A 24,728-nucleotide genomic window follows, 5' to 3' on the forward strand; every position below is an offset into this window, starting at 1 on the left:
GTGCGGGGCGGCGAGTTCCGCAAGGTGAGCGGGGCTGGGGATGAGGCAGAGCCGCGGGTTGCGGGCCGCCCCTCCCCTGTGCTTCACGCCATGTTCCTCCCAGGTCGCCCTCCAGTTCCCTGACGAGCTCCTGGCGGACGCGGCGGCAGTGGCGGCCCGGATGGAGGCGGCGACCGGGGCCGAGATGTACATCCTGGGAGACACTACATACGGCAGGTCGGTGTGGGGTCGTGCGGGGTGTCACGGGGTTCCTCCATGGGCAGGAACGGGGCTGCTCATCCCCAGCCTGGCAGGGCCGAGGGTCAGAGCTGCTCGGGTTGGGGACAGAGGGGCCAGGGAGGAGGAGGAGCTCCGTGTTGCAGAGCCCGTCTGACACCAGGTCTTCCTCACAGCTGCTGTGTGGACGAAGTGGCCGCCGAGCACGCAGGTGCCGAGGCGGTGCTGCACTACGGTCCGGCCTGCCTCAGCCCCTGCAGAAAGCTCCCGGTGCTGCACATCTTCGGGCAGCAGCCCCTGGACATCGGGTGTTGCGTGGAGGCTTTCCGGGAGCTCTACCCTGACCGGCAGAGTCACGTTGTGGTGCTGAACGATGTGATCTATGCCCATGCAATGGGTGAGTGCTCTGGGGCAGGGAGCGGGGCTCTGGCAGCGCTTGGAGCCCTGCAGAGCTGCCAGGGGGAGAGGCAGCAGCAGGCAGGCAGTCCCCAGCCTTGTTTCTGTCCTCTCTCCTAATATGCTGTCCCACCTTCTGCAGGGTGAGTCTGTGGCCCTCATTTGTTCTCACTCTTCTCTCCCTTCAGGTGAGCTGGAACAGCAGTTGTGCCCTGAATACCCTAATATTGTCTTCTCCAGGGTGGTGTGTGGGGACCCTCCTGGTCCCACACTGCCCCGGGACGTGCGGCAGTTTGGTCGCCAGTTCTCAGTGGATGCACCGGGAGGGCTGCAGGACTATGCCATGTTCTACGTGGGAGCCGAGGGCCTGGCCCTCACCAGCTTCATGCTGACCTGGAACCAGTGCCCCTTCAGTTCCTTTGACCCTGCAACTGGCTGCAGCCGCCACGAGACCTTCAACGTGAACCGGGCCCTGATGCGACGCCTCTACCTGGTGGAACGGGCCCGGGATGCTCGTGTGGTGGGCATCCTGGTGGGCACCCTCGGTGTGGCAGGCTACCTGGCTGTGCTGCAGCACCTCCGGGAGCTTCTGCACAGGGCTGGCAAGCGCAGCTACACGCTGGCTGTGGGGAAGCCAAACCCTGCCAAGCTGGCCAACTTCCTGGAGGTGGACATCTTTGTCCTGGTAGCCTGTGCTCAGAACTCCCTGTTGGACTCCAGTGATTTCTACCGGCCTGTTGTCACCCCCTATGAGCTGGAGCTGGCCTGTAATCCAGCCCGTGAATGGACGGGGAATTACCTCACTGACTTCCGAGACCTGCTGCCAGGTAATGCTAGGAACCAGCCACACAACACCCTCCTAGGGCACATCCTGCCCTGTTTTCCTTCGTGGAGGCCATGGTTGCCCTGGCTCTGCACCAGCTGGAGGACAGACGTGAGCACCAGGCTGATGTTACTGTTTCCCGGCAGGTGCCTGTGCACACGTTGAGCTCCCACCGGCTGTCCCTGCAGCAGAGGCTGTTCCTGACATCTCACTGATCACGGGGGAGATGCGTGCTGCCCACCTCTGCGACCCCTCAGCCCCCCAGCAGCCTCCCAGCACCGTCCTGGCCTGCAGGGACCAGACACGGGCCCTTGCGGAGATCAGCCCTGCTGGTTTGTGATTCGGTTGCGTTGTGGGGCTGAGCCCCGGTGCAGGGGCAGTGTTGCCTCCCTGCTCCCAGTAACAATTTCCTTTCTCTCTCCTCCCAGCCTCCTTCCTGGAGTCCCGCAGCTGGCGGGGCCTGGAGCAGCAGCTGGGGCAGACCCCCGTCTCCAAGGCTGTGCAGGGGCGACGAGGGATTGCTATTGCCTACGAGGATGAGGGGCGTGAGCAACCCTGATTCGGCAGGAGCAGCGGGTGTGCAGGGCCCTGGGGGTCGCCTGCTGCTGGCTGTCAGACCCATGAGGGGCTCACGAGGGTCCGGACCAGCTGCCAGCTGGCCCTGTACTGGATGCGGCCATGGGTCAGTAGTGCTGCACTGGGAGAGCAGGAGTTGTGTGTGTTTTTGGGGTGCCTGTGTCCCCCTGGGGCTCATGGCCAGGGCAGTGGCAGGCCAGGAGAGGTCCTTGGCCCAGAGGGCTCCCCGCTCCAGGGCAGCTTTGGCCCTCCATGGAAGGGTCACAACTTCACATGAGCCGACAGCACCACAACTTGAGGCTTTTGTGGGCTATTGCTGCTAACTAAAGCTGAACTGAAAAGGACTTGTGAGTGAATCGTCTTCTAGAATAAAACATGGGCTGAGTGGAGCGCAGACAGGGCTGATACCAGGTGTCCCAGAGTGAAAGTACAGATAGATGATGGTGTGCACCTGGGGAGCAGAGCCCTGTGCATCGGTTAAAAATGGCCCAAGAGAAAAGCAGAACTAGGATCCTCAGAAACAAAAGCGCGTTCACAGGCTGGGTTGGGGAGCTAAAGCTTCAAGTGTGAGCAAGGCCCTCACCTGCTCTGATGCCCAGGAGTGGGGTGCACATGCTGTGCTGCAGGGAGGACCCTACATTTGGTGGGGATGGAGTCTGGCCCCTCTCGCATAGGGCAGGACCGTTTCTGCTCTGTGAGCTGCTCCATGCCAGGTGGGGGAAGCAGGGGGAACTCGTTTTTGCCATCCCTCAAGCTTTGAGGCATCCCAACCTTAATTCAGCCTCCTCCACTGGGCTCTTCCCCAGAAGCAAGGGGCAGGCAAAATCCAGGCACCGCAAAAATGACAGCCACAACATAGAAATATTCTTAATATAATTAGGTGCAGGGCCTCCCCCCTCCCAACCACGCACATACAAACGAGCAGGGGGCGAACCCCCCCCACCCAGCCAGCCACTGCTGTGGGCACAGGGGCAGCCTCCCCACCATGGGGCGCGGGCACCCATGGGGAAAGGCTGGTAGCCCCGGCACAGGGCAGTCCGTGCTGGGACAGTCCTGCCCAGGCTTCACCCCCCCGCGCCACCACCTCCTGCAGCCGGCACTCCCGTCCCCTGCGAGGGGGGAGCATGCTGGGGGAAACAAAGATGCTGACACCGAGATGCGGCCACCAAATCTAGCTGAGGAGCATCCTGAGTGGGTTAATTCTAGGTGGAGGGTTATTCTACGAGCCGTACTGCAGCAGGGTGGGGAGGATGAGGGGGGGGCTTCCTTGCGGGGAAGAGCTGGTCTGGGCAAATTGTCCGCAGTCCTGGCCAGGTGCTCAGTAGTCTGCTGTGTACTCTGTGCCATGCAGCCCTCGGCACAGCAGGGTGAACTCCTTCACCATCTCCTTCACTCGCCGCTTGTTCACACGCTCTCTGCTAAGACAGAGGGAGGGGACAAACATGAAGCAGGAGGGACACGCCAGGCCATGCAAGGGGGGTTATTCCCATGGTGCATGGGGCACAGCCACCCCAGAGAGAGGTGCACGAACCTGAGGATCTGCTGGCTGAAGGTCTCCTTCTGCTCAGGGCTGACACGGGCCGAGGGGAAGCCATCCTGCTGCATGGCCTCCTTGATCCAGACGCTCAGGTAGCTGAAGCAGTGCTTGTTCAAGGCAAAGAGGATTTCTGCGAAGTGATCCATGAGGCTGCGGGAAGCCTGGCCGCCGACACCCTGCCACCGAGCAGACAGACCCCGCTGAGCCCCTGGCATCACCCTGCCAGCACCCACCCACACTGCCGGGCTCTCTGCCCCCAGCTCCACAGGGATGCTGCTCGGGAACAGAGCCCACAGCTACCTGGGGAGCCCACAGTCCCAGCGTCTCTCACCTCCAGCACCGCTTGCAGCAGCACTTTGCCGTTCTCATGCACGACCTGTCCCACAGGGGCAATCTCTCCGCAGCGGGGCAGCAGCTCCGTCTGCAATATAGAGCCCAGCCTGCTCAGTGCCAGAGCCAGCTCCGCACCACAGCACCATTGCCCCACCTGCAGCCTCACTCCTGCCCTCCCAGCTCTCAGGGGGCTGCACAATGCCACAATACTCACAAAAAAGCCACAGGATGCTTTGACTGTTGGGGCCTCAGGGAACTTGAGCGAAAGGACACCTGCGGGCAGAAATCGCTCGGGTTAGCAGCCAGGAACACCGCACACCACCCCAAATCAGCCCTGTGGTCCCCAGCTTTTGGCTGGTCTGCGCCTGGCTCCGCAGGAGGAGCAGGCTGGCTTCTCTGCAGAGCAGTTTAGAGCACACGCCCATGCCCATGGTACTCACCGCACTGAAACACTGCTTTGACATCCAGGTTGCTACACAGGAAGAGGTCTGGCTTCCTTTTCAGAGCCTGCAAGGCACACAGACAGGCAGCATAAACCCAGCGCTGCAGAGGCAGCCAGGAAACCTCCAAGGAACCCGGTGCCCCAGACAGCCTCTGCCTGGATGCACACTTACCTGGGCACACCCATGGTAAACAGCAGGTTCACACAGTACAGCAGGAATCCATCACTTTTCCCCCCACCAAGAAAATAGCAAGCAAACAGCCAGGCGGTTTGCTACACTCAGGGACTGCCAACCCCCAGGACCTGAGGCTAGATGCCACGGTGGTGTACACACAAATGCTTTGGACACAGATGGGACAGAGGGCTCCTGTCCCACCAGAACCGGCCAGGGAGCAGCAGCGCTCCCAGGACAAGGGCAGCCATGTGGGGCCCAGCAGAGACCAGCTACCTCTGTGCTTTGCTCCATTCCTCTTGGAGAAGCTGGCATCCCCGGGGGTCACAGCAACTGGTTAAGCAGTAACCCCACACTGGACCAGTAGCTCACTCTGGTTGGGGTCTAAGGCACAGATGATGAGATGCCAACACTGCTTGGCAGGGGCTAAGCAGAGAGTCTGAGATCAGAAAAGCTTTAGTGTTTTTTCTGCCACACAGCAATCCCACCAACCTTTGTGGAGGTCAGGCACTGCTGCCAAGGACACCCAGAGCTGTGGCACCTCATGCAGTGGCTTTGTCCACCCTGTACTGGCCCTGGGCAGTCACTGGGCAGAAACGTTTCAGCATGCACCCTCCACTCCCCGGGAAGGGTTTCTGCCCTGCCACGTAACATGGCCATGCCTGTGCCCTGCCAAGTGTGCCCCTGTGCCCACTGTTGCAGGCCAGCACTGCAGATGGCAGCCACGGCTCTTGCCCTGCTGTCACTGTAACACTGGGGACAGCAGCCATAGCACTGGAGTGGCCCCGTTCTGTGCCCAAAGCTCAGAGAGCAGGATATCAGGGCAGGCAGCGCTTGGGCTGAGCTGTGTGCAGGGCCAGTGCTGCCCTCCAAGCCTGCTCCCAGGAACGAAAGCAGGGACAGCTTTCAGCCAGCAGCACCCAGGACACGGCCATCTGCCCACAGCCATGATCTCTATTTGAATCAAACCAGACATTTCCCATCCCTTCTCCTCAAGGGAAAGCCCACAGCCATCTGCTCAGTGCAGAGAACATATGCTGGAAGCTAAGGAGTTTCAGGGTAACCCCATCTCCTTTCTGACCCTTTGTATCACATGCTGCAAAAGAGGACTCAGGTTTGGGCACTGAAGGCATGGCTGTACCAGGTGGAGATGGCACATTCGCAGGGACCTGCCTCCCTGCTAGATACAAGCAGAGACCTTCACAGGGCAATCCAGCCACAACATACCCGTGTGTATACATACAGTGTGCTCCATCCCTCCTGATGCACCAGCACCACCTTCAGAAGGCTAGCTAGTGGCTGGGCAATGGTCTAGAAACACATCCAGTTATTGCAGCTGCCGCTGTCTCATCAGTCTCATACTGCACAAACACTTGCAAAAGACATAATTTTACCCATGGGAGACTACCCACTGGGGCCCTATTGTGGGCTCCAGAGCAGTTGGCTCCTGTAACACGACTCAGCTGCAGGTTCCTCTACCCTGCCTGTCCAAGGCAGCTGGTTTTAACCCAAGTCCTGCATGCTGCAAGACGTTAGCTGGCACAAAAGTCTTCCAGCATGCTCAGATTGCTACCTACCTGCAGGGTGCTTCTCCCAGCCAAACCAGACCCACACCAGGCAGAGCCCCCCCAGGCTCTCCTGCAGACTCACTGCAGCATCTGTTCCTCACTCTGCTGGTGCCATGGAGGAAAGCGTGACAGTACTGAGAGGGCTCCTTCCTGCAGTGCGCCTCCACCAAGGGAGACAGAGCCCAGTCTGGGCACACATGCACATGTCTAATGTACACAGAGATGCTTTTTGCCCCCATGAGATGGGGCCCTGGGGAGCTTCTCCCATTAGCAAGCAGTACCAGGTAGGTCCAGCTGCTCTTTCTCAGCACCAGGAGCCCTGCTCCAGCTCTGGGGCCTCTTACTGCCAGCCTCTCTTCCCTGTCTCCTGCCAGAGCAGCTCTGCTCACATGTTCTGGGATGGACACAGATCTTTAAATGCTTTCAAATGGGTATTGGCTCTCTGGTGAGGGCTGTCCTGCAGGCTGGCGCAGAAAGGACATCGGGTTCTCCATAGCAGCTGGGAGACTCCCAGACAGATCTTCAGAGCAGGCTCTTCTGTGCCTGGCTCTTCAGCAGCAGGTGGGCACAGGAGGGACACCGAAGCCCACTCCTCCAGCAGACAGGGGACAGTGCAGGGCTGTACAGGCAGTTCCTGCAGCTTTCCAGAACACACAGAGGAGCCCTGTGAGGGGTGGGTGGATGTGCCTGCAGCCCTGGTGAGGAGGCAGGCTGGAGAGCCCAAAAATCCTACCTGCAACCAGGAGCATGCATATGAGTGATACCTGCTGGCCAGGGAGCAGACAAGAGCTCCCAAACACCAGAATCTGCCTGGTTTTGCAGACACAGACCTGGGTGCAAGCCCCAGCCACCGTGGCTGCGTGGTCCTGGAAATGGGTGCTCTAGCTGTGTGGGTGGCACTGAGCCCCACAGCCCTCCAGGCTGGATGCTCACCTCAGGCACAGCAGCAGCGATGCTTTGCACTGTTCCCAGCACACCGCAGGGGCAGGAAGGGAGCAGCTGAGGACAGATCTCACTGCAAAGGGTGCTGGCACTACTCTGTGCAGCCTTACGGCAGACTGGTTATTTTATACTTAGCTTTGAGTAAAAACAATAACTCCAGGGTCTCTGGCATCTGTAAGACATTTGGTTTAAGCCAGCATGCTCTTGTGATCAACCAGCCATTGTCCAGAGCAGATTGCCAATTCACATGGTGGCAAAACAATCGGCTGCACCAACTGGGCAGTCCCACAGGCTGCAGCCAAGCCCAAACAAACATATTGTAAAGTCAAATAAAATCCTGTCACACAGAGAGATGGCTTCCTGTGAGCTTGTGACAGGGGCTGATATGCAGATATCAGGAGGCAAGTGCTGCTTCTGAGTTACCTGAGTAATGCTGGCTGAGGGAGAGGACACTAACACTGCCTGCATGGGGAAACCAAACAAATTTGAAACAGGGAAGATGATATTTCCACAAAGGTCATCAACTACAGGAACAGACAGTCAGGGAGAGGCAAAGTCTCCACCTTGAGACACTCCTGGGTTCACACTTCCTGTTGCTCTGGAAGATGCATTATTTTGTCCAGAGTTCCACAGGTAGAGAAGGCTGGGATGAAAACACAGCCCCTGACACACGAAAATCAGATCTGAAGAGATCTGTAGTTCTCTCCAACTTTAATCCTTGGATCTGCAAATGCTCAACCGCATCACTACAGAGCATGGCCCTCCGGAAGAGGACAGGCTGGACCCACCTCTGCCATCAGACAGTTCTTGAAGTCCTGAAAGCAAGGAGCCAAGCAGGGATGGCAAGGCCATTTCTTGATGGGTTTCAAAGTGCCCCACCAGATCATCAGTCTGAGAAGAGAGGCAGGCCAAGGAAGAGGAGGAAAGCTTGAAACAAGTCCTACATGTGAGGAGAGAGGACAGTGATGGGATCCTTTGGTCTCCATGGGGTTGCTGGAATAAAAAGCTGAGTGGCTGTGGGTGGCAGTGGGCTGGCAGCACATCAGGCACCTCACAGTGATCCATGATGGAGCAGCCATGGAGGTAGGAGCCTCTGAGATGCTCCTGTAACAGCACCTCCAAAGGATGGGGACTGTCTGGAGACTGGCATGCCAGGGACCAGGCTGGTTGCCAGCATGCTGCCCAGCACTGCCTGCAGATCCTGCCCGCAATGTAACATGCAGCATGTAACAGCTTTCCAGCAGCCAGGACAAGTGGCATTTGCTCTGACAGCACACCCCACAGAAGTGCAGCACAGTTGCACTTTTCTCTCCAAGAGAGCACAAATGTGCCATGTCCAGACACAGAGAAGGACCCCAAGCCAGAGGGAAACTCAGCACTTTCCAAAGAAACAGCAACGTCTTAGAAGAGTCTCTCAGGGTCACCTAATCCCTGAACCCCCTGGCAGGATCACCTCTACCTGCCCTCCAGGAGCAACAGGGTTGTTGAGTCCTTTCAAACCCTCCAAGCAACAGCAATTTCCCAAGTGACCTTCCAGTGCTTTCCCATGCAGTTAGAATGATCTCCTACTGCCTAACCTGGATCTTTTTCCATTATTTCCTCCCATGACTGTTTGCTCCACGCAAGGAGAACAGAAAAGATGTTTTTACCTACGACTGGGAACACTACCTTTTACACACTCAAGACTCAGGCAGCTCCTCAGGCTCCAATCAACCTTTCTTTCTCACCATGTGTACAACTGGGTCACCTTTTTAGAAGCTCTTCTCTGTGCTCTCCGATCTGTCTCTACAGAAATGTTGTGCCCTGAACTGGACACTGTGCCTGAGCAGAGGTCCCACCAGCGCTGAGCAGTCAGGGAGGATATCTCCATGAACTTCATGTACAGACCCCATTCACCAGTTCTCCCATCATGTTCAAAACCCTTGTTAAAAGGTCACAGCTTCCAAAACCAGCACCAGCTAAAGCTGCGAACGCCTTCCAATAACCTTGATTACATTATGTTTTTCAAGAGGAAAAGCAGGGAAGAAAACTGCGATACAGCTTGTGAGATGCAATGGGTCTCAGCAGGATCTGGGCATCAAGGTGAGACCCATGAGGAGCAGCCCCTGCCCAGGGCGGTGAGGTGCAGCCCCTTACCCGCTCCATCCTGCAATACCCACACAAGGGCCAAGCTGCCATCAGAGGGGGCTGATGGCTTAGCACCCAAACATGCCAGGCACCCTTCTTGGGCTGCCATCAAGGGCAGGACAGCCACAGCTCCAGCAGCTGCCTGGGTGGGTGCCCCTGCACAGCCACTGGGCCAGCACACAAGGACAGAGGTCTTGTCATTACAGAAATGAAGCAGAAAAGGACTTTTCCAGCGCCTCCTTGCCCACTGACTCACCCTCTGGGTAGGTGCCACGGGATGTATCTCCAAGGGGGGCACTGAGTGTGTCAAGGATATCAGGGCTTCTCCCTCAAGGGCCACGGCAGGCTGAGAAGCATGCTGGGCCCCTGCTGCCTCCAGAGCAGAGCACAGCACCAGCCCTGCCTGCCCACTGTCAGTGGTGACATGAGTGCCAGCCCCACGTGCCAGCCCACGGTCCCCGTCATGCCAGTGCAAGCCATCGCTGTGTGCCACCAAGCCAGTGGCACAGGAGCATTCCCAGGCTGCAGGTGCAGGAGCTGCCGCCACCCTGAGAGGCTGCCGGGGCGGGAGGCAGTGTGGCACCCTGGCAGGTCCAGATGCCATTACAAGCACATTGCTCAGAGCCAAACCCTTGCAGCTGCCTGCTACTGTGGGCAGGGGCTTCCTCCCACTGGTCCTGGGGCAAAGCAGCCAGCTCAGCCTGTCCCTGCTCCAGAGGACCCATTGCAGGGCAGGTAAACGGGTCAGAAAACATCCACTTAATGCTCTAATTTGTCTGTCACCCGAGGGTGACTGCAGCAGCAGCCCTAAGCGCCCTGCACCAGCTTCAGCAAGGCAAGGGGGTGGCAGCTGGAGGCTGTCCTGCAGAGGAGGGCACTGCCCTGGGGATGGTGCAAACCCAGAACTAAAGGAGAATGTTTTGTTTTCAACTTCCACGGAAACAGATGGAGAAACTCGATATTCAACTAAAAGGAAAAAAACGTTGTCAACAGAAAGCTAAAAATAGGTTTAAATTGAATTAAAAAGAGAAAGAGAGAGAACAGAAAGTGAATGAATAAGAAACTAAAACACACCTGTGCCAGGAGTTGCATAAATGAATCAACAATATCAGGATGATCCCTGGGCCCTAAAATATAATAAAGATGTAACTTAAGAGAAAAATCATACAAACAGCAACTCAACATCATATAGTTATGTGATACAGAAAGAATTTACAAGTGAAAACAGGAGTGTAAGGGAGGAGGGGTGTGTGGGGAAGGGGATGGGCAACATGAGCAGCTTGAAGCAAGTTAAAGAAACAAAACATACAAAAAATCATGAAACTTGGAGAACCCAAGAACAGAAAGAAACTGCAAAGGAAAGGGTCTGAAGCCCCAGGGTCTCCAGCTAGCACCTGGGTGCTGCAGAGCCAAGGAGATCTTCATGTCCTTGGGGAGGAAGAGGAGGAGGAGCAGGGGCTAGCTGGGCACCATCTCCACAAGGAGAATTAGAGCTTTTGCACTGTGGGAACTGAGCGGGTGTCTTCAGAGCACCATTTGGTCCTGGAAGATAACTGCAAGTGAACGACAACACCTCAGCAAACGCTTGACAGGCCCAGCCGGGCTCAGGCGTGCACATGCTTGTCACCAGCACCAGCTGCTCAGGAGCCCCTGGCACAGACACCCTCCCTCCCCATTCCCAGATGCTCTCCGAGACCCTGAGTCCAGGACCCTCCTGGAAATCTCTCCAGCATCCTCCTGGGAGAGAGCAGCTCAGTGCCCAGAGATCTCCATGCCAGCACCACTCACCCTACCTCGGCATCTGACTGTGCACAGACGCGTCTTGGCCCCTGTGGGGTCAGGTGTCCCCCTCTCTCCTGCCGCCCATGGGCTGAGCAGAAGGGGCTCGCCCTGCTCGGGGCAAGCCGCCCGACGGCATGGGTGGGAGCACACAGTCCGGGCACACAGCGCACTGGACGGCCGCTTGCCTGAGCAAAGCTGGCATCCAAGCGTTGGCACAGCTCGGGCTCTGTCCCCTCCCCTTTCCTCCTGCAGACATGCCTGCTGCTGCCCACAGGCATCGTCACCCCCCCCGGGGCACCGAGCCAAAAGGGTTTCAGTGTAGACGCATCCACACGCCGCTGGCAGAAGCAGGGACCTGATCTCCAGGTAAGCCCGGCTCACTTGTCACTGACCCCAGTGACACCTCAGTGCAGCAGGATTTGGACCGTGGCATGATGATGAAGCAGGGGTCCTCACATCTCCCCAACTTCTCTAGAAAGCTCTGAGCCTTGTACTGGGGCATGGCATCATCCTACCTGGCAACCGTATGTGAGCAAAGGATAAGATCTCTTGGGGACTGTAACGGAGCTGCTGAATAACCAGAGCCAGCAGCTCCAAGGTATGTTTGTCCCCAACGTGGGGCAAGTCACCAAGAGGTTGAGGGGAGCCATGGCAGGGCCTGTCTGTCCTAACCCCATGCACTTTTTGTAGTGAGGGCAGCAAGCCAAAGAAGGACCCCGTCCTGTGGGAGGATGCCAGCATCCTCAGCATCACAGCAGTGACTCGGTGGCCAGCAGTGACTCTGAAAAGGTCCTTTCCCATATATTCACACACACATCCTCCTGCTTGTGCGAGGGCTTGATTCCTGGCCTCTATGAGCACCACTGGCCACAGGAGGAGCCCTGGGATCTTCTAGGGAGCACAGCCTCCCTACCAAGTGGGACTGGAGCTCCAGCTCGACCCTTGCAGCACGCAACACCCAGCCCTGCTGCAGAAGCAGGGCTGTCACAGCAGTCCAGAGAGTCTCACCCAGGGGTTTCCTGCTTCTGCTGCCCTGCAAGGAAGGTACCCACCTTCCAGGGATGGGGATGAATCCAAGAAACAGAGATGGCCCCATTAGCTTAGCTAGGAGTGAAAACAGCCATTCCTGTAAGACGCCTCCAGACTCCATGCATGCAACAGCCTGACAACAGCCCCAGCACGAAGAAGAGTTAATCCCACGTACCTTGCTGGAAGAGGGTCAGCGTGACTGAGGTAACAAGCAAGAAGAGGGCCTTGATGGGAGGGAAGTGGGCAGGCTCGTGGGCAAAGATGTGAACCAGCTGCAAGAGAGAGAGGAGGACTGAAGCTGCTGCTGACCCTGCGTGCCCCCAGCCTCCCTGGGGAGCAGCAGCCCCAGTACCTGCCGGGTGAGGTCGATGGCAGAGGCCTGGGGGATGGTGCTGTACATCTGCCCCAGCATCTCGCACAGCTGAGGCACCATGGGGGCAAAATCATCCAGGAGGGTCTTCACGGACTTCTCAAAGATGGCACAGACAGACTGTGAGAGAAGGACAGTATGAGCAATGGGCATCAGGAGACCTCTCCCAGGGGTCCAGGGCTTGATGGATGGGTCCCAAGGGAGGGAAGAGCTGGTAACAGGGACAGGGACCAGTCAGGCAGAGGGCTCAGACCTGCACTGGCACTGGTGCCCTGCCCTGCAGCACAGCATGGTCCCAGACACTGGAAAACACCCTTCCCACTGCGGCAGAAAGGCTCTCCAAGTGGTTGGTGGGACACTGCACACGGGTATTACTGGACTGAGCGAAGTGAAGAAACACCAGATGACACAGGTGAAGACCAGAGTAGAGCTCTCCCCTCAAGGAACACAGGTTTGACAGACCCCATCTCCCATGTCCCTGCTGATTGGCAGGGCCTCTGTAACTTGAGAGCAGCAGAGCTGATGAGGGCACAAGACAGACAAGAATGGCTGGATGCTGCTGGTGACAGCAAGCAGCGTGGGTGCTGGACAACCCAAAAACACCCCTCCGACAGGGCATCACCCAGTGTTCGTCCTTTGCTGTCCCCAGTTCAGGTCAGCAAGGACAGGCAAAGCTGCAGGCAGTACTCAGGAGGAGCCTGGTTACCTCCACCACCTGGGCATCATTCAGCCACTTGCTGAGGACCTTCTGTATGAGCTGGAAGACTTGCTGCAGAACCACCACCACCTGTAAGGAAGGAGAGGGACTGAAAAGAATTGACCCCAACAGCACCAGGGAGGGGAAATTCAAAACTAAGCACAGCCTGTGCTCAAACCTCCAGGTACCACTGCCTCCTTCCCCTGTGCAGCTACCCCCGTACCTCCTCCCTGCTGAAGCATCCTAGCACAGCTCAACGCTGGCAGGCAGCGCCCGGGCTGTCCTCCAGAGCAGCACCCAGCCAAGAGAGATCAGGCAGAGCCTCTCTGCCCACCTCAGAAGCAGTGGGATGAGCTGAAGGAGTTGTTTCAGCTGGAATGCACCTGCACTACCCTCTTCATGTACACACTGCATTCCCCATTAATCCCCTCTCCTTAAGGCACCAGCAGCAAATAGCGAGGCTTTGGCCAGGCTACGGCAAAGAGCACTCTACTCACCGGGTTGGGTCCCTGCTGCACAGGCAGCTTCTTGACCTCAGTGCTTTCGTGGTCATCGTCATGGTGGCTGATGTCCAGGGTGGTGAAGAGGTTGGAGAGCAAGCCCAGAATGTGGATGATAGCCAGCTTGTTGGAGGGATTGGGCTGCCAGGGAAAATAAAGTCAAACCATGACACAGACTGTGCTGCTTAATCACAGTCATGCCTTTGGGATCCTGAGGAACCCAGACTGCAGAGGCAAAGAGCCAGAGAGGGATTCCCTACACTGTGCTCTCTTGAGCCCACATTCAAGAGTGCTGCTTCAACAAAACAGCCCCAGGGCTACAGCCAGCAGGAGAAGCCACGTTTGGATGGAGGTAGCACGAGGGCACTCACCGTTTCGTCAGCCAGCTTTTCCAGCTGCTGGATGTAGGGGGTGATCAGGGAGTGCAGGTTCTTCAGGATCTCTTCCACTTGCAGTGCAGAGAGCAGGAAACCAAGAGCCTGCATCAGCCACATGCACTGGCTCGTCTGGGACAGAGAGGGGACACAACGGGGCACGTCACTGCCCAGCCTGCAGCCTTACCACACACATGCTAGCTAAGACAACTGCTGGGGGTCCAGCCAGCAAAGCCAGGACCTGGTGGGCTGCAGCTCCTGAGCCACACTATCTGGGTCACTCTAGGTGCATCTCACTGCAGGAAAGAGGAGCAGCTCCCTACCAGCACGGCAGAACCCAGGGAATGGGTGCTCTGTCACCAGCACACCTGGCCAAGGAAAGACCAGATCTCCATGCTGGCACCACTCACCCCACCTCAGCACCTTTGCACAGCCTGTCTCAGACCCTGGGGGTCAAGCATCCCATCCCATCCCTGCTGACAGACACAGCCTGGGCTCTGTCCCCACACTTATCTCCCTTCTTTTTCCTCTTGAAGACATGCCTGCTGCCTCAGCATCCTTGGGCTTGGAGGGACTGGGAACTGCTAGAGTTAGGCCTCCCTGGAGGCTTCCCTCTCTACGGGGACATGTCACCCAGTGAGACCCCAGCCCACGTGCAGTGGGAGCCTGGCAGTGTGGAGAGAGGCAGCCACCAGGTACTCCCAGTCCCACACACGATGGCTGCAGCACTGAGCTCTCCTCCAGGGACAGCCCAACTCGCAGTGACACCCCTTGTGTCTTCAGCTGAGCGTGACTAAGGGGTATGGGGAGGCAAGCAGAACCAGTCAGAGGTGCAAGCCAGTCCCTCTTACCTTGTGAATCTGCTTCATCAACACTTCCTGCCAAAGAAGCGAAGGGGAGAAAAAAAGAGGAAGGTGAGTGCTGCAGAAAGCCCCTTCCATTCCAGGAGGCAGGACTGACAGGAGATCAAGACAACCAACACCAATGTGGGCACAGACAGGCGGCATGCACTCCCCACAACCCACCACAGGCAGGGAGCAAAATCCTTGTCCCCTGGTTAAGCTCTTCCCCGAGCCAGCCCACTCAACCACCCAGTGAGGGGAGCCCCTGGCTTGGACAGGCTCTACAGCAAGATGGCTCAAGGCGTCCACCTCAGCCAGAGCTTCCTTACGCCAGTGACAGTGTGACCCAGGCTCTAAAAGCAGAGTCATGCCTTCCACCAGCCCCTCTGCTCCCATGCACACCCTGGCAGCTCACCCAAGCCCACCCCTCCTCCTAGCGCTTCGGGACTCTGGACCCCATCTGTCCTAAATCTTGAGAGCCAAGACAGAGCACAAGACAAGCTGCCCTGGCTCTGCAGGGACCAGCGCAGTCTCCACAAAGAGGTTTGAACGCCAGGACGTCCCCCAAGACACTCAGCAGCGGCACCAGCTGCCTGGCGGGTGCAGAGCTGGCAGGATGTTGCTGCCAACAAGGCAAACAAAACCCCGGGGAAAGGATAGATGCCCAACTGCAATCCCAGTAGACCTCTTGGCAGTTGTGTCTGCCACTGCCTGCCATTTCTGCACTCAGAGCAGAACACAGGGCCTGCCACCTGGGTCTACTGGCCTAGGAACAGGACAGACAACAAGTCTCCCATGCCAAGCAAGATGCCCCAAACTGCTGCTTTGCATCTCCCTGCTCTGATCCTTGCAGAGGAAAGGCTGTGCACAGAGGACATCCCAGGTCCTATTGCATCCAGCTCCTACCTGTGACACAGCAACAATGTTGGCAGCATAGGGTGGCAGGTCGTACTTGCACTCCCGGCAGATCTTCTTCAGGGTAGAGACGCTGGAGATGGATAGCTCAGGATTGCCCAAGGCTTGGAGCACCAGCGGCAGCACATTGTTAATCATGACGGGGTGATCAGCCAGCCACTCTGACAGGGCCCCTGCACATATAAACAGGATCAGACCAAAGGACTGTGCCATGGGCTCTTGCTCCCCATGCCCTGGGATGCTCAGCTTCGCTTTTCACCACTCTTATGGCTGGGAAGCAGCAGTCTCAGAGGGGCTCCCGCTCCCCAGCCCAGCCTGCACAGGAGCAAAGGCCTCACCGATAGTGAACATGACGGTATCGGCAAGCTGCACGTTGCTGATGCTGATCCGGGGAATGAGGCCGATCAGTCCTGGTACCACGTCAGAGTAATTCACGTCGATGGTCTCAGCAATGGACTGGAAGCCATAGAGTAAGGCCTCTGTGTGCTGCCAGGGTAGGAAAGGCACTGTCAGAGACATGCACTGACTCTCGATGCCTGCTCCAGGCACTAGCTCAGACCCCCACAGTGGCCAAGGTGGCTGGTCCCTGGGCAGTGCTAAGGACAGGGAGGTAGAAGACCTGTTCTTCTCTCCAGCAGACCCCAGATAACCTGCATGTGTGTGGGCAACGTGATTGTGCACCTTGCCTCTATCACATCCTTTTGCTCTCAATGCCCTATGGTGAGGATAGGTCCCTGAGGGGCTGGTAGCCATCAGCCTGGTGCCTGGGTCCCGCCACTCACCTGCCATGTGGATGGCTGCTCCGTGTTGGTCAGGAGACGTCCCAGTTTGTCATAGAGGCTGCTCAGGAGCTCAGCGCCCAGCATCTCGTACACATACATCAGCGTGTCAGAGATGTCCACCCTGCAGAGAACACAGAGGATTCCAAATGCTGTCCCCATCCCCTGCAGAGCGCTCCACATGTGGTGGACATGTTACTTCCCCTCCCACTGCCAGGCAGGGCACAGACACTGCCTGCAGAGCCATGCTGCCATAGCCCAATATGGAGTGGTCCCAGGGCTTCCTAGGCTGGGCAACTGGTGCCATGCCAAAAGACCATCTCGTTTCCATATCACCAGAACAGCCAAAATAGCTCTTGGTGGAAGGAATCTCCTCTTGTGTCCCTCCTTGGGTCTCCCCACAGCACCCAGATTCCAGGGTGGCAGGATGCTGCCTGCATCCTCACCTGCCTGACAAGCAAACCCAAACCTCCCAGCTGTACCTGTATATCCGAAACTGCTCCTTCTCATCTGAAGACCAGAAGCCATACTCCTCATCGGAGGGAAACTGGGCTTTGTGCAGCAGCACATCCACCAGCTGGAAGTAGACAGGCCTGTAGACCTGCTGGTACACCGCCTGTTTGTCTGGCTCAAAGGAGAGGATGTCGTCCTGGCAGCAGGAGGAAGAATACATCAGGTGTTGCAGGAGAAAGAAAATGGAGCTAGCATGCCTGCTGCACAGGGGACTCAGAGACATCTCCCAGGGCTAGTGGGACCTGTTACACCTCCAAGGTTGCATTTCCAGCCTCCCAAGGTCCACCTGACATTGAGCCCTTCTGCAGCAGCAGCGTCATCTGGAGGCAAGTTGTCAGAAGCCCCAGCAGCCGGGCAGACCCTCAGGTGTTTGAGCACCATTACAGCAGGATTGAACTGCCCTGCTGTGTCATAGCCTCAGGAGCATGCTCCTGCACACGGGCCTCAAACCCTCCATGAGGCAGGCTGTGATGGGTGCCTGGGGAGCACAGCGCTCTCCTGCCTCCTCTCGCACCCTCAGACCCATCCGGAGAAGCAGCAAGAGGAGGTGGGAGCCTCAGCTTGGCCCCATGCAGCAGAGGAACTGCCGGCACGGCGCCGACATCGCCCCCCTCCCTGCCCACACTCAGGCACTCTGCATTACATTGCGGAAGAATAGAGCGGGGGATAAATGGGGGCTAAAAATAGAGCACAACACGGTAAGGCTGCTCTGCTGGCACAGGGAACACTGGCCCTGGGAGAGGGACCCTACACTAGGCAGACACTAGCAGCCCCCAGCCCTCTTTCCTCCTCTGAGAGACCATGACCACCAGCCTGGCAGCAGGGTCTAGCCTGCGGTAAGCTGGCACGGGCTCTCCTCCCTGCCTGCAGCCAGTGCAGCCATGCAGCAAGGAGCTAAACAACCAGATCTGCTGCTGGAAAAAAGATAGCATGAAGTTTTAATTAGTTATGTTAACAAGGCCCTTAAAGGCTGGCTCAGACTTCCAAGGAAGATTGGGGGTAGAAAAAGCAAGCCACAGGGCCAGTATTTCTGAGGCACACGCCCTGCAGTGGCTGCAAGTGCAAGGTGAGGAGCAGGGGCATCGGAAATCCCTGGGACCAAATGCGACCAGGCCAGACCCCAGTCCCTGTGCACCGGTGCCTCCGACCCTGCCTGGAGCACAGGATCTGAGCAGGCTGCCCCATGATGGCCACTGACCTGCAGCGTGTACCAGAAGGTAAGTGTCAAGGAGCTGGTGGTTTCGTTGACAGGGTAGTGCCCAGGGATGCCGGTGCAGAACATGATCATGTTGACCAAGGCCAGGAAGCTCTGCCAGTGCTCCACCTGGTCCAGGAGGGCCCTGGGGAGCAGAGAGAATGGTCAGGGTGGCACAGCTGCTCTAAGCCTGGCTCCCCTGCCCTGACACACATCACTGGGTGCAGGATGAAGCAGCATGTGGAGAACAGTGGGGTGCTTCAAGCTCATTCCTTCTCCTGGGGACCATCCCCAGCACTCACCGGGAATGGTTCTCCCCCAAGGCCACAGCAATGCGGCAGATCCCATGCGACGTCTCCATGTCCCCGCTCTGGACTGCCTGGCGCAGCTGCTCTTGGAGCCCCAGCACAGGGGGGATGAGCTTCAGGAGGGTGTTCACATACCTGCAAGCACAACCTGAATCAATGCCAGGCATTGCTTCACCAGCACAGGCTGCCAGGGCATCCATCCCTCTTGATGCTATCCCAGGGCTCCTGCCCAGCTTTCCCTACCGGAAGGCTGCTTTGCGCAACAGCACACATCCACGAGCCTCTAACACTTATAGGGACACTTCTCTCAGCCTGTGGCATCAGGACAAAGGCTGAAGCCCTGAGTACTCTCACAGTGGAGTCTCTGCAAGTGAAGAGGAGATCCAAGCCAGTGGCCATCAGCTCTGTGCAAATCCCCCGCTGCACCATGGTGTGGGCATCTGCCTCTGTCTGCCCAAACCTGCCGGCAGGGCTGCCAGCACCCCCTGACCAGCACTGAATTGTTACTGCCATGACCAGCCTCAAGCGAGCTGTGCCTGTGTGCTGCAGCATCAGCGGGGATGGGGAGCGGGAGAAGGGCGTTGAGGGCAGACTTGCGAGCTCTTTCTGCCACGATCGCAGCCTGTGCGTCTCAGCTCTCCATGGAGGCAGCAGAACGGCCGGTGGAAGCCGTGTGACTCTCCAGCACGGGCACATCTAGATTGTGCTCTCTGGCCAGGATGAAGCAGGTAGCCACCCTCAGGGACTCCTACCCAAAGAGGATGCTGGCCCCACAGCACATCCCCCTGGCCCCTCACCCTCCCAGGCTGCCACAGCCCTGCGTGGCACAGCTCTCCCACATCACATCACACACATCAGCCTCCCCTCTCCTCCGCGCCGCTGCCTGTAAGTGATGGTAACCAAGGCAACGAGAAGGAGGCAGCCAAGGTGAAACGAAGCCCAGGGCCCCCGGAGAGAGGCCATGCCGGAGGCTGATGAACAGCCTGCTATTTCCCTGCCCACCGAGGCGTGTTATCTGGAGCTGCAGCTATTCCATGCACTCCCCACCTGCCCCACTGCACACAGGTGCGGGGTCAAGGATGCTCGGAGTAGGAGGCAGACATGATGCCAGCTCGCCTGTGCCCACCGCGGGGAAGAGATGCAAGTGCTGACACAAAAGCTGGAGCTGCATATCCACACCAAAGCAGTAGGTCTGCCGAGCACACTGGCAGCTATTGCTATTGCTGATGTAGGAGCAAACAAAGCCATCAGTGTCACCAGCACAGGAAGAGAGCTGCTCTGGTGGTGTAAATCACTTTGAAGCTTTTGATGCCCCATGAGTGATGCCCATGGCAGTGTGGGAGCACTGTGATAATGGAGAATTTGGGAATTCACTAAGTCCTCTCCCATGGAACCAATGATGCCATCAGGGTCAGCCCAAGGGAGATGACAAAAAGGCACAGGGGACCTTCCACTGCTCCAGTGTACGGCACAGCCATCCTTCCTCCGCAGCACTGGGCTCACATTACCTTAAAGATGTTCTCATGACTTTAGTAGTTTATAACAAGGATCCTCCTTCTGCTGGTTCCCTTGAAACACTCAGAGTGCAGATGCCTAGACCTGAGATAGTTCCTTGGAGCCCCTGCACAGCCAACAGAGAGAACCACCTGGATTTGCTTCCATGCTGCAACTCATCTCATGTTAGTGAAGACTTCTAGAAAAGGTTGGGTGAAGCACGTCTTGAACACCACCTTGCTCTTCTCACTGCCTATGCAGACGTAAGGGTCCACAGCGAGGAGGGAGACTCCTTCTCTAAGTGAGTTGCTTTAACCAGTCACCCAAGAGCCATGGCCAAGCCAGCTGGAGCTGGGCTCCTCTTCTCCACAGCCAGGAGCAGGAGGCCACCCCACCTACTCAATGCTGCTTCCCAGCCCCGAGCAACCAGCTGGCACCATGGCCCTGACGAGGCACATAGCTTGCCCCAGGAGGCAGCCACCGTGCCTGCTGGCCCTGCTGCCAGCCACCGCTTCCCACCCCCGGCACCCCAGCACTGGGCAGAGGCAGACAAACCCAGCCCAGCCCAGGCGAGCCTCTGGCTGCCCAGCTGAGCAGCCCGTCTCCAGCAGCCGATAACTGGCAATGCCTGTGAAAGAGCACATGAACGTGGCAGCCATATGGTGAAGGTTCCCTGTGTAACTCCCTCCAGCAATTTGTATTAGCCTTCTGAACAAGATTTGCTATCGTGGTATTTAGCAGCTGAGCGAATTTTTCTTCTGTGAGTTTATCCAGTCCCTTCTCAAAGCCCAGTGAACTGCAGCATCCACAGCTCCCTCCACAGGGCCAGCACCGGCTCTGCTCTTCCCACAACCCTTCCTAAACCACACCATGGTGCAGGGAACAACTGCAGAGGGAAGATACAGGCAGCTCATATAGGACAAGCTCATCCTTCCTAATCTGAAATCTGAGCCATGTCCTGATGAAAAAAAACCCACCATATTAAAAACCTGTTTCTAATGAAGCTCTTGCAAAATTCTTCTAATGCAATTCCTCTTCAGGGATTCAGCACCAAGTGCCAGGAAAGGATGGGCTGGACACCAAGCAATCCCACCCAGACACATGCGATCCTGCCAGCTTCACCACTGCAGCAACACCCTGCTGCTTTCAGAGAGGCAGCTCAGTGTCTGACACCCATGCTCTGTAACTACCACCATGGGCACACACCACGTGCAGGTCCGTCTCCCCTCTGACACTACCCACCAGGCTGCAGGAGCATGGCCAAGCGCCGCATGCCAGCTCTCCCCCTGCAGCATGTGCCGCCAAGCTCTCTGACCTGCTTAGCTGGGGGATAATCCTCAAATGAGACGGAAAATCCAGCCCAAGTCTCCTCTGCAAATGAGATGCAACAATATCTCCATTCCTGCTCTCCTGCAACTCAAGGAGCTTCCCACTGACTCTGAGAGCAGAGGTGCACAAGTTGCAAGTTCCTGGACAAGCCTCCAAGGCTTCTTAGGAATGCTGTATCCTAACAGAGGAGTGGTGTCCAGACTCCAGCAGTGCCTGAGACACCCCCTCCGCTCTGGGTGCAGAGGGCTCCCACCCACCTGACAGCTAAGGAGATCAAACGCTTCGCACCTACAAATCTCTGCTGCATCATCTCTAGTAACACCTCGAAGGCAGGAAAGCCACCCGCTGCTGCTCTCAGGCAGAGAAATAGAAGCCACCGGCACAAGCAACTTACCCAAGAGTGAGGCAGTGCCATGGCCCATTGATCCTTGCCCACGAGGTCCCACCTGCCCTTCTCCACCTGGACAAGATTGGCAGCCAGCTGCTCCCAGGTTGAGGAGCTGCACTGTGAGGGATGCCTTGCAAGGTGGTGCTCCCACAAGATGATGGCTCCCAGGCTACCTAACCCTCGGTGGCAGAGGCCAAGCTCATGAGTCACTGAGCCTTCTGTTGACAGTAGAAGCACACCTGCACGATCACCTCCACACCAATGTCAATGAAGTCAGCTGGGAAAGACAAAGGGTCCAGGTCCCCAGGGGAACCCATGGAAAAGCAGGGAGCCCCAAGACCAACCCTCTCACAGAGCGATGCCCTACAAAGTTCTGGAGAGGACCATGTCAGCAGCACCAAGGATGCTCTGAGCCTGTGGCCAAGGGCAGTGGGGAGCCAGGCCCCTGAGGAAACAAAGGCAAGAGATAGGAGGCAGAGAGCAGCTGAAAAGCAGCAAGGTTCTCCCACATTGGCAAGATAAGACAGAAAGGTCAGAAGACTCCCTGGGGGCTCGGGGAAGAGCTGGATCTGCCGTGGCTGAGCAACAAAGACTGAGGGGCGGGACAGCTGGCATCAGGGGAAGCAGGAGGAGGGACATGGGATGGAGGACACAAGGAACAAAGGGGAAGAGAGAGCCCACTGGGGCTGGGAAGCTGTGGTTGTATGAGCTACCCCACTCCTGAAGCCATCCCAGATCTCAGCACCAAGCACAGTCCTGCTCCTCCCTAGAGCAGCCGACACCACACACCACCTGGCAGGCTGACCCTGTGACAATGCCACCGCTGTCCCTGTGCCCACACACTGGGCAGCCTTTCAGTCCAGCTGCCCACCCCATCCTGACCACTGCCCCCATGCCTACAGACAGGAGGGTGCTCTGCTGTGGCCAATGATGCCTCCAGGGAGAGGGATGGAGAGCAAGTGCCCGCGATACTGTAAGGGAGCAATCAGTGTGGCAGCACTGAATGGGGCCAGGAACTGCACGGCAGGGTCAGGACAGGAGCAGTGAGGAAACTCCACTGTCAGCCACACTTCTCTCCGAAATTCACTTTGAAAGCTCAGCCAAAAGCTCAGGCTTTTAATGCACTGAAGCATAGCGCTGCAGGGCCAGGCTACTGCACACAGGTGTAGAATCACAGCCAAGGGACCTCTGAGATTCAAGGGAAATGGAAAGAAGGAAGACAGTTCAACATTTCAGAAATGCATGTCACCTCCTCTCACCTTCTCATTTTCTGCACTAATCCCACTACAAGGGTTTGGGCTGGCCCACAGCCTTTGCCAGGTACAAGGAAAAGCTGTTTGTGGTCATCTTGTGAATGCTAGCAATGCTCTCCCCACACCTGGCAACGCATCAAAATCCTGATGTGTCCCTTTGCACACTGGGACTTGAAGTCTCCAGATGCAACTCCCTTGTCATCGAAAAATACAGCCCCAGGTTGCCCTCGAGCCGGGGACTGCGCCGGCTGCCCCTGCCTGGAGCCAAGGGGAGGACCAGGGCTCACAACCGCAGCGGCAGCAGCATCCGCACCGCTGCAGAGGGCTGGAGCCTGCGCGATGTGCAGCGATGCGCAGGGACACACAGCAGCAGCAGCTCAGCTCAGCCTTCAAGGAAACCCTCCTCTTTGGGGGAAGGTTGCTAAGCAGCCAGGAGGGGATGTGGCCACACGAACCGGAGGAGATGTACTTTCCCTTCTGCAGGCACCGGTTCAGAGCTGACAGCAGCTCAGACAACATGGCCAAGCAGATGAGCTCAGAGACCCACAGTGCGGCCCTGGCAGGACCTGCCCCAGCCCCAGCTCAGCTGCTCTACGGGCAGCCACAGCCACAAAGGACGAGTCCTCTGTTGGCACAAGCTGTTGGAGTCAGGAAGTGAGATAAGACCGACAGGTCTGGTTTTATTATCTCCACATCAAATCAGCTTCTTGGCTGGACCAGCAGCACGAGGCAGAGGAGGATCTCTGAACTGCCCCTGGCAGGAGAGAGGCAGCTGCTCCCTGGCTCAGCGCTGCAGGATCCAACACAAGGAGCCAGAAGGGAGCATCCTCCTCTGCTTGAGAGCAGGGGGTTGGAGATGGGCTGCTACATGGTCCCCACAAGTAAACCATAGTGCAAAGTGTTCTAGGACCAACCGTGTGAAGCCAGTAGCCTCCAGCTGCTTTTAATATCTCCCACTTCCAAACTCTGTCATCATGACCTCCAGGGCTGGTGATAGCTACAAAAAAGCCTGAGGTTGCTCCTCCCTACCCCATTCCCCTGCCAATGCCCAGGAGCACCAGCCCGCAGAGCATGGGAGAGGCTGCCCTTACCTCTGGGCATCGGGCTGGGAAATAGCATTGACAACAGCCTCCACCGCTGTGTCGAAGAGCTCCGGGTCCTGCAGAGAGGTGAAAGCTGCCTGGATCAGGTTCTCGCAGTCCATCAGCGGGATCTCCAGCTGCACCCAGCTGGAGAAGCACTTCAACACCTTCTGCTTGATGAAACCCGGGGAGTCCTGCTGCTGCAGCAGCTGCTCCAGCAAAGGGAAGACAGAGCCGCACTCCTGTGCCAGGACGCTGCGTACCTGGCCCTTGCGGTACTGCGGCAGGCGGCTGGTCTGAAACTCCTCGGGCAGCACCGTCAGCAGCTCCAGCAGTGCCAGGCACCGCGCTCGCCCGTCCACGTTGGAGTCCTCCGCCTGGAACATGCGCACCATGTCTGCCACGGCACACGGCCAGGCCTCTGGCATCATGCTGAGCGCCAGGGAGGCCAGCGCCACGCACAGCCGGGTCAGCACGATCTTGGAGCCGCTAGCAAAGCGGGTGATGTGGGTGAAGAGCTGAGACTTGAGGCTCTCATACTGGTCAGCTGGGATGTCATTCCAGTAACGGGAGATTTTAATGTGTAGAGCACTGGCACCAAAGTACTGGATCTCAGGCACTTTGTCCATGTGGAGAAGCAGCCAGCTGAAGTGCCATGCCTGGGGGGACACCTGCGCCTGCATCAGCCATTTCTGAGCCAAGTTCTTATTCTCGATGTTTGGGTCATAATACAGCTGATGGAGAGC

General features: G+C 57.4%; 2 protein-coding genes across 2 annotated transcripts; one reads left to right on the top strand and one right to left on the bottom strand.

Annotated features, from left to right (window-relative positions):
* The first annotated feature begins 6 nt into the window (after positions 1-6).
* On the top strand, positions 7-2,390 carry DPH2 (DPH2 homolog). Its single transcript, XM_026854108.1, has 6 exons — positions 7-24; positions 104-216; positions 393-613; positions 801-1,439; positions 1,582-1,767; positions 1,864-2,390. The coding sequence occupies exons 2-6, from the start codon at positions 161-163 to the stop codon at positions 1,992-1,994; spliced, it is 1,233 nt and encodes a 410-aa protein (XP_026709909.1). The 5' UTR covers positions 7-24; positions 104-160; the 3' UTR covers positions 1,995-2,390.
* Positions 2,391-2,851: 461 nt separating this feature from the next.
* On the bottom strand, positions 2,852-24,728 carry IPO13 (importin 13). The gene is made up of 19 exons (XM_026853648.1): positions 23,992-24,728; positions 18,431-18,571; positions 18,132-18,273; positions 16,903-17,069; positions 16,424-16,544; positions 15,980-16,127; positions 15,633-15,814; positions 14,736-14,762; positions 13,882-14,016; positions 13,508-13,651; positions 13,020-13,100; positions 12,296-12,433; positions 12,119-12,215; positions 10,207-10,259; positions 4,322-4,388; positions 4,096-4,154; positions 3,880-3,969; positions 3,543-3,724; positions 2,852-3,426 (listed from the first exon to the last, which is right to left on the bottom strand). The coding sequence occupies exons 1-19, from the start codon at positions 24,663-24,665 to the stop codon at positions 3,330-3,332; spliced, it is 2,745 nt and encodes a 914-aa protein (XP_026709449.1). The 5' UTR covers positions 24,666-24,728; the 3' UTR covers positions 2,852-3,329.

The sequence above is a fragment of the Athene cunicularia genome (genome assembly GCF_003259725.1).
Source record: "Athene cunicularia isolate RWA chromosome 8 unlocalized genomic scaffold, athCun1 chr8_part1, whole genome shotgun sequence".
Taxonomy (NCBI): domain Eukaryota; kingdom Metazoa; phylum Chordata; class Aves; order Strigiformes; family Strigidae; genus Athene; species Athene cunicularia.